This window comes from Hyla sarda, chromosome 5, assembly GCF_029499605.1.
Source record: "Hyla sarda isolate aHylSar1 chromosome 5, aHylSar1.hap1, whole genome shotgun sequence".
Taxonomy (NCBI): Eukaryota; Metazoa; Chordata; class Amphibia; order Anura; family Hylidae; genus Hyla; species Hyla sarda.
Genome location: NC_079193.1, coordinates 58970331 through 58986705, shown reverse-complemented (window position 1 = coordinate 58986705; position 16375 = coordinate 58970331). Strand labels below are relative to the sequence as shown.

The 16375-nt window shown below is 41.1% G+C and overlaps 1 protein-coding gene across 3 annotated transcripts in view; it reads left to right on the top strand.

Annotated features, from left to right (window-relative positions):
- UBE3C (ubiquitin protein ligase E3C) overlaps positions 1-8279 on the top strand; it is a 124700-nt gene extending 116421 nt beyond the window's left edge. For 2 of the 3 annotated variants that reach the window (XM_056519563.1, XM_056519564.1), the window contains exon 24: positions 7364-8279. In XM_056519563.1, coding sequence (XP_056375538.1) covers positions 7364-7534 — 171 coding nt within the window. In that variant the 3' untranslated portion in view covers positions 7535-8279. The remainder of the gene's footprint in view (positions 1-7363) is intronic. The other variant, XM_056519565.1, reaches the window with a different exon arrangement.
- Positions 8280-16375: the final 8096 nt, after the last annotated feature.

Genomic DNA, 16375 nt, shown 5'->3' with positions numbered 1-16375 from the left:
CTCTGTTCAATGTTTATGGGAGTTAGGAAGATACCCAGGTGCTGTACTCAATCTTTGGTACTCACTTATATATTTCCATGATGGAAAAACACTTTGAAGGAAACTTGTAATGTTAAAAAAGCAATCTGATCTCCAGCATTATCCTATAGAGAAGTCTGGGGGCCTGTCTACCTACTGGGGAGCCCTACCTGATGATTAGGTAGGGCTTCCCAGTAAGTTGACAGGACCCCAGATAGATATGACCCCCGGCAGGTAGGGCTCCCATTTAAACAATTAACTACTACCCCCTAAGTAGATAGGTTAGCCCCTGGTGGTAGGCAGGTCCTCCCTTATGTAGTAAGTAGCCAAGTTTGAGTTACTAACTCGCTGCTACTTACATCTCCCTGTTCCCTGCAGGGACTTCCTGGCGGGGTGCGCGCGGTGAGCAATGTCATCGAGCGCTCTGCGCTGGACATCTGTGTCCCGGCTTCCTGCATGGCACGTGCGATGACCGTCACTCATTGTGCGCACTTCTGCCAGGAAGGCTCGCTATAGGCTGCAGCATACAGCTTCGGTCTATAGCAGTTTAGTGACGGGGCAAGACTGGTTGCCCAGTAATATGTGAACTCTTCTGGCATTTAGCGCTGCTTGCCCGAAACAGGGCTAAATGCCTGAAGAAATCACCTGCCCGGGGCCTGGAACTGCATGTCCTGGGTGTCGGGCGATACAATTTCCACATCCCTGCACAGATACTAGAAGGCTGTGTTAGCTCAAGAATACAGAAGGAAATTTCTGATCGGCTGATCGCTGGGATCATACAGTCCGATCAGTTGTTTGTTCATAGCACTGTGATGTGTTGCTGACAATAATGGAAGGCTGTAACACAGTCAATTGGTACATACTGTATATGGGGTAGTGGTCTGTCCATGTAAAAGGACCCTTGGCTGTGTCAGCTCTGTAACAAAACAAATAGGACAAATTGCGGTGTTACAGGTGTCTGTAGAATATAGTGACCCTCAGCGACAGTGTGCGCCCTTCACACCTCACAAGTGGTCCTTATAGTTCATGACCTTCTAGATTAAAAGGCAATTTGAGTCATAGCAAAACTACCAAAAGAGAGAGAGCTTGGCTGTAACCCCAGATAAATAAATGTGAAAAGACCAGAAGAAACACATTAGATCTATAGGACGTATTGAAATTGGACATGAAAGCCACCAGCAGACAGTGATTAGTGAATAATTACACCATTTCCATTCACTGCGGGGTGTGGACACGAGGGCCTATTTATGTGCTGGATAAATAGAGAAGTGAGAATGTTTGTTCTGCCCTAATCCCTTATGGATGTGTTATTTATCTAAATAGTTTTAAATGAGTTGTGAATAATGCCCCAACCTTATCTGTGAATAACCCGCCGCCCCTATAAATAACAGCCAGGCCAAATATAGCCGACAATATGTATTACTAGTGTAAAGATTTACACAGTTTATCTATAGCTCATGAATGGGTACTGTAGCTTACACAAGGGGACATCTTAATGCCTATTGTCGCCTTGTTAAATGGTCATTATTTTTCAATATCCATTGTTCACCATTTACAAATATTCTTCAAAGGTGTTTGATGTGTTTGGGCTTGTGGAATGCCATGATGGGCGAGTTCTTACCACGTTGTTACCCGAAACAGGAATCAGCGCACATTAGATATGATTGTAAATGTCCAGTCTAAAACTGTAGAAAAGAACCATCACATCATATCATACTGTGTCCCTAAAACTGTATCCACTTGGGAGACGTGTTTACACCACTAGGCCTCAGTACCCCTATGTATAATCCTATTTACTTCAATGCTCAGGCTGGCTACCAACATGAAGTAATCGTTCTCCCCTGTGGGGGAGCTGTAGAGAAATTGTACACTCACTGCCGGTTTTCTCACATAACAACTCCTCAGTTTGATCAGCTTATTTTCAAGGGGCCCTTCTAACAAATGGGAGGTTTAGTCAGTATTAGTCTATACCAGTGTTTCCCAACCAGAGTGCCTCGAGCTGTAGCAAAACTACAACCTCAACCAAAGGCTGTCTGGGCATACTGGGAGTTGTAGTTTTGCAACAGCTTAAGGTACCCTGCTTGGGCAACACTGGTCTATAATATATTCAGAGTTTAGGTAAATTTATATATTTTTTGGTGTCTTTCTGCCATTCGAATTTCACTTTTGAAGGAGTTTGTCTATGAGTTTACTTATTTCTGAAGAAGTCTAGAGGCTGGGGCTGCAGTGAGGTCACATCGACCAATCGGCTTCAAAACTCTATATAATAGGTGTGGACACTGGACAAGTCCATAATGAACAGTACTCCACAGCCAACTTACATAGATGTCCCTAAAGGGGAACTCTGTTACTTAACTTCTTATCCCATATATAATTGTGGTGGGGGGTCTGACCACTGGGACCCCCTGCGATCTCCTGTCTGGTGCCCTGGCGTTCCTCATGCATGGAATGACCACAGCTCCGTGCTTCTATCTTTATCCATTCCATACAGTGAAATGAAGTGGCAGCACGCATGTCCGACTGCCTCTCCATCCAACCAGGGGGCTCTTAGTGTGTATGAGTGTCTTTCGTGGCTCTTTAAAGAAAAGTTCCTCTTAAAATAGAAATCTCACCAGTTAAGATAAAATAAATAGGAAATGTAAAATACGTGTAGCTCACTTAGGATAAAAGAAATAATGTGTTTGAGGTTAAAGGTGTTGCCTTCACCCAAAAGGCCTAATGTAATATGTAGAAATTATAAATATAAAATATTTATGTGAACCAGTCCTCAAAAGCACAGGGGAGAGAAGAAAGAAAAGACTAGTGGAGATGGGATCCAAAAAATGGTCTTTATTGTATAAAAAGGATATATATGACCAATCGCCTAGCAGGGCCCTTGCTAAAGGTGAATGGCATATACTGGATACCCAGTATATGCCATTCACCTTTAGCAAGGGCCCTGCTAGGCGATAAAAGATAAAATAACACTGTCTCTTCTACGCATTCTATTTTTTAAAATTTAAATAAAGAAAAAGTAGAGGTGGCCAGTATGGTCATCATCAAATTTTTTGTTTGTTTTTAGTTTTTGCAGTATTCTCACTTAACATTCTTAGGCTCCTAAATGTTGAATCTGCTTAGCTATTCAGTGTGTGAAGAGCAGGGATGTATTACTTCTTAACTAGATAGATTTGTTTCTCAGGAATTGGAATGTCCATCGAATACATATTCATAGTCCATTAGACATTTAATAATTATAGGTCTGGCTACTGGGGCCTTTAAAAAATATCTGAGAAAGTGGAAGGTGGGCACAAGTGATCGGACATGTAGACGGCATTAAAAAGATATTAAAATCATAACGTCTTGAAATTGTCTTAAGTTTCACTAAACGTTATTGTTCAGTTTCGAGAGTTATTGTAAAAAAAAAAAAAAAAAAAAGATCCTCTTACTGTAAGGCACTTATGTGGTGCTCAGCCCTTCTGTAAAATGAATATTAACTATTCCTCTTAAACAGCTGGCAGTAGTCACTACTCTAAGGCCATCCAGAGCCGCATCCCTGACAAATCCCAGACATTATTTAATGTTTGTAGACTCTGGATATCACAAGGTTAGACCATTAACAAATTAAGAGCCCATTTGGAGCCAGATTAAATGTTACAAGATAGCATTTTCTAAAACTAATTAAAGCTTAATAACTTTAATAAATTAGGTTGCCGCAGATAGAGAAAAAAAACCTACATTTGTATTCGAGTGAGTAAGATAGCGAAGTTCCAGTCAGGTCAAAATAATAAATGGTCTCTCTCCACTGGTGAACTGTTGTCTCCGGCTTGTAATGTGTTTCATTATGCAGTTTTTACTTTGGCCAGCCACTCGTTTTTACGGTAGCACTTCATTCTGTTACATTACTAAACCTTTAAAGTGGAAAAAGCCAATAACCTATGTAGAGATGGCCCCACAACGCAGCTGTTTGGCAGTGGGATGTATTGAAATGGTCGCCTCCTCCTGTGTTAATAACCTTGTGGAAACTCCTGCCTTTATGTAAAAGTTACAAAGGTCATTATTATACTAAAAAACACTTTATAATGGGGGAGATTGGACTGCCGGTAACAGAAAATCCTTGTACAATATTGAAATTATCTAGCACTTATAAATCACTGTTTATAATTGATGTCTAGGAAGGGCAGGTGTGAAGCATAGTGCTATAGTTTCTCCACCCTCCACTACTTATCACTCCTTTCCCATAGTCTACTGTAAAGACCACCTTTAAAAGGTAGGTATATAAAAGCACACCTCATTGTATTTGTGAAACGTTGCTTCATTAGACGGTCGGGACAAAGAGCGGACAGAGGGAAGTGCCAGCTGTTTCGCATGGACTAGCAATTAATCAGGTGAAACAGCTGTCACTTCCCTCTGTCCTTACTGTCTACTGCTTTTTTTGTTGGTTTCACTTGGTCTGCACTCTGCCCCCACCCCCTCAGCCCCACCCTAAATAAAGTAGCAGGTAGCTACACAGGGCCCTTTCATTTCTGGCAACCTCCCAGTCTGACTGGGAGCACATGGTAAGTGATCTTTTACACTTTGTTCACGCTGGTGTGGAGCTGTGCGGCGTCCATTGCTGCCGTGGCACCGTGTCTGTGGACAGGCGTGGCCCTAGGACTGGTTTGAGTGGCATTAGGGCTGCTCTGCCAGTGGGTCGTTCCTCCTGTGGGCACTGGTGTTGCGGCGGTGGTGGTTGCCCAGTGTTACGCCATTTTATGCTAGGGACGTCAGGGACCCACTCTAAATAGGTGGCCTTGACGTGGCGAGTGGGCTTGTACCTTTTGATCAAAATGTATACTAACAACCTGTTAGTTTTTGAATTTATGCTGAGAAGCAAGTAGATCAAAATACAATATGTAGATGTGCGACCATGTCTGTTTTCTCTACCTGAATTCTTACTGTCTACTGAAGCAACGTTTTAAGCATTTCCTATAAAGATTTAAAGTTTTATGTACAAACGCTGTGAGTTCTTCTTTCTATATATCTATCTATGGTCTGTACTTAGGCATCGGACTATGTTATGCCCGAATTAGATGAGCACCTCTGTTTATCTGGCTCCTTATACTCCTCTATCCATATATATACAGTCGCCCCTCAAGTTACAATATTAATTGGTTCCAGGATGACCCTAGTATGTTGAAACCATTGTATGTTCAGACCATAACTCTATGGAAACCTGGTAACTGGTTCTGAAGCCACCAAAATGTCATCCAAAAATAGGAAAAAGTGAGCAGTAAAGAAAAATAAGTAGATAACGAATATAGATAAAGCAAGTCCTTACATATAAAAGTAATAAAGATCTGCTGGGAGCTGTAAATCACTGTCTATGTAGAGGATAGGAGCTTCTTCAGGGTCCTGTACAGTACACGCACTGTCCCAAAAAAGGTAAATGGAGTCGCCCTTACCTGGTGTCCAAAGAAGCAGCTAACTGTGTCATAGGTAAAAAATAGTACAGAACATGTAATACCTCCCTGTACTGCAGGAGGCGCTACCAGACACCAGTCAGTGCATGCACTTCAGTAATACAGGGGTTTTACCAGTGAATGCCCATTCTGATTGGTCAGTTCTTCCAGCCGTTGACATGTTTCGAAGATTTGGACTGTCTGTACATTGTATGTTCAGTATGGGTTCAAGTTACAATGGTCCAGAAAAGACCATTGTATGTTTAAACTATTGTATTTTGAGGCCATTGTAAGTTGAGGGATCACTGTATATTAGTCTTAGGTTAATGAAGGGCTAATGTCCGTCTTCTTTTTACACCACCTTTGAAAGACTTTAGGCATATTAAAAAAATAATAATCCTGTAAGTGTCACACACCCCAATCTAGTACTTATTTTTATATATTTAGCCTTTACTGCCTTTTGTATAATTTCTGTAAATGTTGATATTCAAGTATCTCTGGGAGTTTTGGTTCTTATTGTGAAGCTGCGGAGAATGGGGAATGGAGGCTTAACAGGCAATGGTCTAGAGCAGTGGTCTCCAAACTGTGGACCTTTTAGATGTTCCAAAACTACAGCTCCCAGCAAGTTGTAGTTTTGTAACATCTGAAGGTCCTCAGTTTGGAGACCGCTGGTCTATGGGAATAGGGTATGCAGATGAGCTCTTCTCCAGAACTAAGAAAATTGTCTCTCTAGTGCCACCTTTAGGTAGGGTTGGATGGGAAAAATCTAACACACCATCCCTCACCTCCCTGCAACCTCAATTGTTTTTTTGTATATTCTACCTAGTTTCTAACACCTTGGCTGAATGCCACCTAGGTGAATGCCGAGAACATATTGCCTATCCGTTCTGAGATTCAGGAAAGGGGAAACATTAATCCTGGACCCTTTCCGGTGCATTTTGGCCCAAAGGGGAGGGAAGGTTTGTGGGGGCCCCCTCAATTTTCTAATAAGAGCTTGTGATAGTGAACATCCTTGTGCAGTTTTTCGTATAACACGTTTGCCCATTTTTTGGACTTGGGTGATAAAACACTGCTTAGATCCTAAAAAGGACCAGGCCCTTCTTTCCCCCAACCATCTGTCGGTGGAGAGTTGGTGGCTACCATACACGTTAGACACACAGCTAGACTTGCTGATGGTGGTGGGTTTAAACCTACTTTAAACTAAGGTGTATGGGTACGTTAAAGGAGTAGTCTACTGAAGTAGTATCTGGAGTCCGTGGTGCCTGGGCTGCAAAAAAAAAAAAAAAGTTTAACTCCCCTTCCTGCGTTCCCCCATAAAATAGCTACAGCTGTTCGGTCTTCTTCCTCCTTCCGTTTGCACGGATGGCTGCAGCGATGTCCCGCCATGGCCAGTGATAGGCTGTGCGCCTTGTGACGATCTGTGCATAAGGAAGAAGAAAGAAGACTGGACCGGAGAACCAATAAGCTGTAGCAGCGCTCCAGGGGAACGGAGGAAGGTTGCATGAAAGTTTGTTTTCTTTTTTTCTATTGCAGCCTGGGCACAACGGACTCAAGATACTTTTCAGTAGACTACTCCTTTAAATGTACAGATTGGAAGGCCAAAGCAGAGTCTAGTTCTTACTAGTACAGGATGGTAGAACATAAAAAAAACCTTTCTCATATGTATGATATTTAGCAAAAAAATACCTTTTCATAATGGTTTTCTTCTGGATTCTTTGCTGTTCCAGCAATGCCAGTCCCCACCACTGGCACAGTACCTCATTGTGCGATGATGTGTCATACATGCAGGGATGCGCCATACATACGGTGGCGTTAACACATTGCAGATTGGGACAAAATACAGTTACTGTTATCCTCTAGAACTACAGACAAACATATCCGCTATTAAACAAGTTTCACAATCACATCCTTCTATCTCCCCTCTCTAGGAGCTGTATCCTGCCTTCTGCATCCATAATGGAGGGTCTGATCTGGAGCGACTTCCCACTGCAAGCACCTGCATGAACCTTCTCAAGCTTCCGGAGTTTTATGATGAGAACCTTATGAGAAGCAAACTGCTTTATGCTATAGAATGTGCTGCTGGCTTTGAACTCAGCTGAGTTGGGCTTAAACTCCAATGCGGGATTGGAAACTGGTGCCTAAATAGAATTCCCCATGAAATGGAGACGTTTCAGGAATCCAGGCTTTATTACATCAGTAGTACAAATGAAATTTGCCATCGACTTTCAACAAGTAAAAAAAAAATTGCTGTTTGATTGAGAAAAATTTTCCAGAAATAAAAGCTCTATACAAATAATGTCACCAGTCTGCAAAAATGAACCAAAGATGATCACTTGACTTAGTGCTGTTTGGGTTGAAAACCTCCAGAAGCTGGCAATATGTCTATACAACCAGCAGACTGGCATAAAACAGGGTCCGGATCATCTAGAATACAGACACGTCTGCCAACAACAACAAAAACGAGGAGCATTGCGGCCAATCCAATCCTACCTGCATCAGAAATAGTACAAGAATTTTAACTGTCTCCACTGTGTTCCCTTTACTACCTGCCCCGCTGGTTGGTAGACATCAAGCGCCATTTCTAGTATTTTATTTTTTCTTTCTATTAAAAACACACCTATGGAGAGGCTGGACTATGAGTTTTAAGTGCTTCTGTACAATGTACATCATGATGACTATGATAAAGTTGTGAATATACAAAAATTACTTTGCTTCAGTTCTCATTACTGTACAGATTTTTTTTTATCAATTTTTTTTTTTTGTCATGTAGTACAATCCACTGTCATGGCTATGGAGGAGAATATATAGTTAAATCTATTAAATATTATTTCAGACTTAAAATCTGTTCTCTTAGTCTTTGTCAGTTTTATATAAAGAGATAAAAATAAACCCTTTCTCTTCAATCACTTGAAAAGACATGTTAAAGGGGTACTCCAGGGATTTTTTTTTTCAAGTCAACTGGTGCCAGAAAGTTAAACAGATTTGTAAATTACTTCTATTTAAAAATCTTTATCCTTCAAGTACTTATCAGTTGCTGTATGTTCCAGTGGAAGTTGTGCAGTTTATTCTAGTCTGACCATAGTGCTCTCTGCTGACACCTCTGTCCATGTCAGGAACTGTACAGAGCAGGAGCAAATCCCTATAGCAAACCTTTCCTACTCTGGACAGTTCCTGACATGGACAGAGGTGTCAGCAGAGAGCACTGTGGTCAGACTGAAAAGAATTTCAAAAAGAAAAGAACTTTGTAGTATACAGCTTCAGATAAGTACTGGAAGGATTAAGATTATTAAATAGAATTCATTTGCATTTTTTTTTTACTTTCTGGCACCAGATGATTGAAATAAAAAAGAAAAAAAATTCTTCTAGAGTATCCCTTTAAATTCAAAAGTTGTCCTACAGACTTTTTAAAGTGGACCTCCTTAATATGTAATATTATATGTAACATTAGTGTATTAAGTGGGTATCTGCTCTCCTATTAGACTATTAAAAAAAAATGTTGTTAAGACATAGGTAAGTGTGAGTGTTGTATTCATATGGGAAATGTCCCTGCTCCTTACTGGCTGCTGTGTAGATTCAGAGCATCTTTTTTATAGGATAATAGTAGAGCAGACCTTTTTCTGTAATATGCTGCTCTAACATGGGAAAGCGGACTTATCCTATAATATGCTGCTCTTACAATGGAGAGCGGATCTATCCTAGAATATGCTGCTCTTACAATGGAGAGTGGATCTATCCTATAATATGCTGCTCTTACAATGGAGAGCGGATCTACCCTATAATATGCTGCTCTTACAATGGAGAGCGGATCTACCCTATAATATGCTGCTCTTACAATAAAGAGCGGATCTATCCTATAATATGCTGCTCTTACAATGGAGAGTGGATCTATCCTATAATATGCTGCTCTTACAATGGAGAGCGGATCTATCCTATAATATGCTGCTCTTACAATGGAGAGTGGATCTATCCTATAATATGCTGCTCTAACATGGAAAAGCGGATCTATCCTATAATATGCTGCTCTTACAATGGAGAGCGGATCTATCCTATAATATGCTGCTCTTACAATGGAGAGCGGATCTATCCTAGAATATGCTGCTCTTACAATGGAGAGCGGATCTATCCTAGAATATGCTGCTCTTACAATGGAGAGTGGATCTATCCTATAATATGCTGCTCTAACATGGAAAAGCGGATCTATCCTATAATATGCTGCTCTTACAATGGAGAGCGGATCTACCCTATAATATGCTGCTCTTACAATGGAGAGCGGATCTATCCTATAATATGCTGCTCTTACAATGGAGAGCGGATCTACCCTATAATATGCTGCTCTTACAGTGGAGAGCGGATCTATCCTATAATATGCTGCTCTAACATGGAAAAGCAGATCTATCCTATAATATGCTGCTCTTACAATGGAGAGCGGATCTATCCTATAATATGCTGCTCTAACATGGAAAAGCGGATCTATCCTATAATATGCTGCTCTTACAATGGAGAGCGGATCTATCCTATAATATGCTGCTCTTACATGGGAGAGCGGATCTACCCTATAATATGCTGCTCTTACAATGGAGAGCGGATCTATCCTATAATATGCTGCTCTTACATGGGAGAGCGGATCTATCCTATAATATGCTGCTCTTACAATGGAGAGCGGATCTATCCTATAATATGCTGCTCTAACATGGTAGAGCGGATCTATCCTATAATATGCTGGTCTTACAATGGAGAGCGGATCTATCCTATAATATACTGCTCTCACAATGGAGAGTGGATCTATCCTATAATATGCTGCTCTTACAATGGAGAGCGGATCTATCCTATAATATGCTGGTCTTACAATGGAGAGCGGATCTATCCTATAATATACTGCTCTCACAATGGAGAGTGGATCTATCCTAGTATATGCTGCTCTTACATGGGAGAGCGGATCTATCCTATAATATGCTGCTCTTACATGGGAGAGCGGATCTATCCTATAATATGCTGCTCTTACAATGGAGAGCGGATCTATCCTATAATATGCTGCTCTTACATGGGAGAGCGGATCTATCCTATAATATGCTGCTCTTACAATGGAGAGTGGATCTATCCTATAATATGCTGCTCTTACAATGGAGAGTGGATCTATCCTATAATATGCTGCTCATACAATGGAGAGCGGATCTATCCTATAATATGCTGCTGTTACAATGGAGAGCGGATCTATCCTATAATATGCTGCTCTTACAATGGAGAGCGGATCTATCCTATAATATGCTGCTCTTACAATGGAGAGTGGATCTATCCTATAATATGCTGCTCTTACAATGGAGAGCGGATCTATCCTATAATATGCTGCTCTTACAATGGAGAGCGGATCTATCCTATAATATGCTGCTCTTACAATGGAGAGTGGATCTATCCTATAATATGCTGGTCTTACAATGGAGAGCGGATCTATCCTATAATATGCTGCTCTTACAATGGAGAGCGGATCTATCCTATAATATGCTGCTCTTACAATGGAGAGCGGATCTATCCTATAATATGCTGCTCTTACATGGGAGAGCGGATCTATCCTATAATATGCTGCTCTTACAATGGAGAGTGGATCTATCCTATAATATGCTGCTCTAACATGGAAAAGCGGATCTATCCTATAATATGCTGCTCTTACAATGGAGAGCGGATCTATCCTATAATATGCTGCTCTTACAATGGAGAGCGGATCTATCCTATAATATGCTGCTCTAACATGGAAAAGCGGATCTATCCTATAATATGCTGCTCTTACAATGGAGAGTGGATCTATCCTATAATATGCTGCTCTTACAATGGAGAGCGGATCTATCCTATAATATGCTGCTCTTACAATGGAGAGCGGATCTATCCTATAATATGCTGCTCTAACATGGAAAAGCGGATCTATCCTATAATATGCTGCTCTTACAATGGAGAGCGGATCTATCCTATAATATGCTGCTCTTACATGGGAGAGCGGATCTACCCTATAATATGCTGCTCTTACAATGGAGAGCGGATCTATCCTATAATATGCTGCTCTTACATGGGAGAGCGGATCTATCCTATAATATGCTGCTCTTACAATGGAGAGCGGATCTATCCTATAATATGCTGCTCTAACATGGTAGAGCGGATCTATCCTATAATATGCTGGTCTTACAATGGAGAGCGGATCTATCCTATAATATACTGCTCTCACAATGGAGAGTGGATCTATCCTATAATATGCTGCTCTTACAATGGAGAGCGGATCTATCCTATAATATGCTGGTCTTACAATGGAGAGCGGATCTATCCTATAATATACTGCTCTCACAATGGAGAGTGGATCTATCCTAGTATATGCTGCTCTTACATGGGAGAGCGGATCTATCCTATAATATGCTGCTCTTACATGGGAGAGCGGATCTATCCTATAATATGCTGCTCTTACAATGGAGAGCGGATCTATCCTATAATATGCTGCTCTTACATGGGAGAGCGGATCTATCCTATAATATGCTGCTCTTACAATGGAGAGTGGATCTATCCTATAATATGCTGCTCTTACAATGGAGAGTGGATCTATCCTATAATATGCTGCTCATACAATGGAGAGCGGATCTATCCTATAATATGCTGCTCTTACAATGGAGAGCGGATCTATCCTATAATATGCTGCTCTTACAATGGAGAGCGGATCTATCCTATAATATGCTGCTCTTACAATGGAGAGTGGATCTATCCTATAATATGCTGCTCTTACAATGGAGAGCGGATCTATCCTATAATATGCTGCTCTTACAATGGAGAGCGGATCTATCCTATAATATGCTGCTCTTACAATGGAGAGTGGATCTATCCTATAATATGCTGGTCTTACAATGGAGAGCGGATCTATCCTATAATATGCTGCTCTTACATGGGAGAGCGGATCTATCCTATAATATGCTGCTCTTACAATGGAGAGTGGATCTATCCTATAATATGCAGCTCTTACAATGGAGAGCGGATCTACCCTAGAATATGCCGCTCTTACATGGGAGAGCGGATCTTTCCTATAATATGCTGCTCTTACAATGGAGAGCGGATCTATCCTATAATATGCTGCTCTTACAATGAAGAGCGGATCTATCCTATAATATGCTGCTCTTACAATGGAGAGTGGATCTATCCTATAATATGCTGCTCTTACAATGGAGAGTGGATCTATCCTATAATATGCTGCTCTTACAATGGAGAGCAGATCTATCCTATAATATGCTGCTCTTACATGGGAGAGTGGATCTATCCTATAATATGCTGCTCTTACAATGGAGAGTGGATCTATCCTATAATATGCTGCTCTTACATGGGAGAGCAGATCTACCCTATAATATGCTGCTCTTACATGTGAGAGCGGATCTATCCTATAATATGCTGCTCTTACATGGGAGAGCGGATCTATCCTATAATATGCTGCTCTTACAATGAAGAGCGGATCTATCCTATAATATGCTGCTCTTACAATGGAGAGCGGATCTATCCTATAATATGCTGCTCTTACAATGGAGAGTGGATCTATCCTATAATATGCTGCTCTTACATGGGAGAGCGGATCTTTCCTATAATATGCTGCTCTTACAATGGAGAGTGGATCTATCCTATAATATGCTGCTCTTACATGGGAGAGCAGATCTACCCTATAATATGCTGCTCTTACATGTGAGAGCGGATCTATCCTATAATATGCTGCTCTTACAATGAAGAGCGGATCTATCCTATAATATGCTGCTCTTACAATGGAGAGTGGATCTATCCTATAATATGCTGCTCTTACAATGGAGAGTGGATCTATCCTATAATATGCTGCTCTTACATGGGAGAGCGGATCTTTCCTATAATATGCTGCTCTTACAATGGAGAGTGGATCTATCCTATAATATGCTGCTCTTACAATGGAGAGTGGATCTATCCTATAATATGCTGCTCTTACATGGGAGAGCAGATCTACCCTATAATATGCTGCTCTTACATGTGAGAGCGGATCTATCCTATAATATGCTGCTCTTACATGGGACAGCGGATCTATCCTATAATATGCTGCTCTTACAATGAAGAGCGGATCTATCCTATAATATGCTGCTCTTACAATGGAGAGTGGATCTATCCTATAATATGCTGCTCTTACATGGGAGAGCAGATCTACCCTATAATATGCTGCTCTTACAATGGAGAGCGGATCTATCCTATAATATGCTGCTCTTACAATGGAGAGCGGATCTTTCCTATAATATGCTGCTCTTACAATGGAGAGTGGATCTATCCTATAATATGCTGCTCTTACAATGGAGAGTGGATCTATCCTATAATATTCTGCTCTTACAATGGAGAGTGGATCTATCCTATAATATGCTGCTCTTACAATGGAGAGTGGATCTATCCTATAATATGCTGCTCTTACAATGGAGAGCAGATCTATCCTATAATATGCTGCTCTTACAATGGAGAGCGGATCTAGCCTATAATATGCTGCTCTTACAATGGAGAGCGGATCTATCCTATAATATGCTGCTCTTACAATGGAGAGCGGATCTATCCTATAATATGCTGCTCTTACAATGGAGAGTGGATCTATCCTATAATATGCTGCTCTTACAATGGAGAGCGGATCTAGCCTATAATATGCTGCTCTTACAATGGAGAGAGGATCTAGCCTATAATATGCTGCTCTTACAATGGAGAGCGGATCTATCCTATAATATGCTGCTCTTACAATGGAGAGCGGATCTATCCTATAATATGCTGCTCTTACATGGGAGAGCGGATCTATCCTATAATATGCTGCTTTTACAATGGAGAGCGGATCTATCCTATAATATGCTGCTCTTACAATGAAGAACGGATCTATCCTATAATATGCTGCTCTTACAATGGAGAGCGGATCTATCCTATAATATGCTGCTCTTACATGGGAGAGTGGATGTACCCTATAATATGCAGCTCTTACATGGGAGAGCGGATCTACCCTGTAATATGCTGCTCTTACATAGGAGAGCGGAACTATCCTATAATATGCTGCTCTTACATGGGAGAGCGGATCTATCCTATAATATGCAGCTCTTACATGGGAGAGTGGATCTATCCTATAATATGCTGCTCTTACATCGGAGAGCGGATCTATCCTATAATATGCTGCTCTTACAATGGAGAGCGGATCTTTCCTATAATATGCTGCTCTTACAATGGAGAGCGGATCTATCCTATAATATGCTGCTCTTACAATGGAGAGCGGATCTATCCTATAATATGCTGCTCTTACATGGGAGAGCGGATCTTTCCTATAATATGCTGCTCTTACATGTCAGAGCGGATCTATCCTATAATATGCTGCTCTTACAATGGAGAGCGGATCTATCCTATAATATGCTGCTCTTACATGGGAGAGCGGATCTATCCTATAATATGCTGCTCTTACAATGGAGAGCGGATCTATCCTATAATATGCTGCTCTTACAGTGGAGAGCGGATCTATCCTATAATATGCTGCTCTTACATGGGAGAGCGGATCTATCCTATAATATGCTGCTCTTACAATGGAGAGCGGATCTATCCTATAATATGCTGCTCTTACAATGGAGAGCGGATCTATCCTATAATATGCTGCTCTTACAATGGAGAGCGGATCTATCCTATAATATGCTGCTCTTACAATGAAGAACGAATCTATCCTATAATATGCTGCTCTTACAATGGAGAGCAGATCTATCCTATAATATGCTGCTCTTACATGGGAGAGTGGATGTACCCTATAATATGCAGCTCTTACATGGGAGAGCGGAACTATCCTATAATATGCTGCTCTTACATGGGAGAGCGGATCTATCCTATAATATGCTGCTCTTACAATGGAGAGCGGATCTATCCTATAATATGCTGCTCTTACAGTGGAGAGCGGATCTATCCTATAATATGCTGCTCTTACATGGGAGAGCGGATCTATCCTATAATATGCTGCTCTTACAATGGAGAGCGGATCTATCCTATAATATGCTGCTCTTACAATGAAGAACGGATCTATCCTATAATATGCTGCTCTTACAATGGAGGGCGGATCTATCCTATAATATGCAGCTCTTACATGGGAGAGCGGATCTACCCTGTAATATGCTGCTCTTACATGGGAGAGCGGAACTACCCTATAAAATGCTGCTCTTACATGGGAGAGCGGAACTATCCTATAATATGCTGCTCTTACATGGGAGAGCGGATCTACCCTATAATATGCAGCTCTTACATGGGAGAGTGGATCTATCCTATAATATGCTGCTCTTACAATGGAGAGCGGATCTATCCTATAATATGCTGCTCTTACAATGGAGAGTGGATCTATCCTATAATATGCTGCTCTTACATGGGAGAGCGGATCTATCCTATAATATGCTGCTCTTACAATGGAGAGTGGATCTATCCTATAATATGCTGCTCTTACATGGGAGAGCGGATCTATCCTATAATATGCTGCTCTTACAATGGAGAGCGGATCTTTCCTATAATATGCTGCTCTTACAATGGAGAGCGGATCTATCCTATAATATGCTGCTCTTACAATGGAGAGCGGATCTATCCTATAATATGCTGCTCTTACAATGGAGAGTGGATCTATCCTATAATATGCTGCTCTTACATGGGAGAGCGGATTTATCCTATAATATGCTGCTCTTACAATGGAGAGCGGATCTATCCTATAATATGCTGCTCTTACAGTGGAGAGCGGATCTATCCTATAATATGCTGCTCTTACATGGGAGAGCGGAACTATCCTATAATATGCTGCTCTTACATGGGAGAGCGGATCTATCCTATAATATGCTGCTCTTACAATGGAGAGCGGATCTATCCTATAATATGCTGCTCTTACATGGGAGAGCGGATCTATCCTATAATATGCTGCTCTTACAATGGAGAGC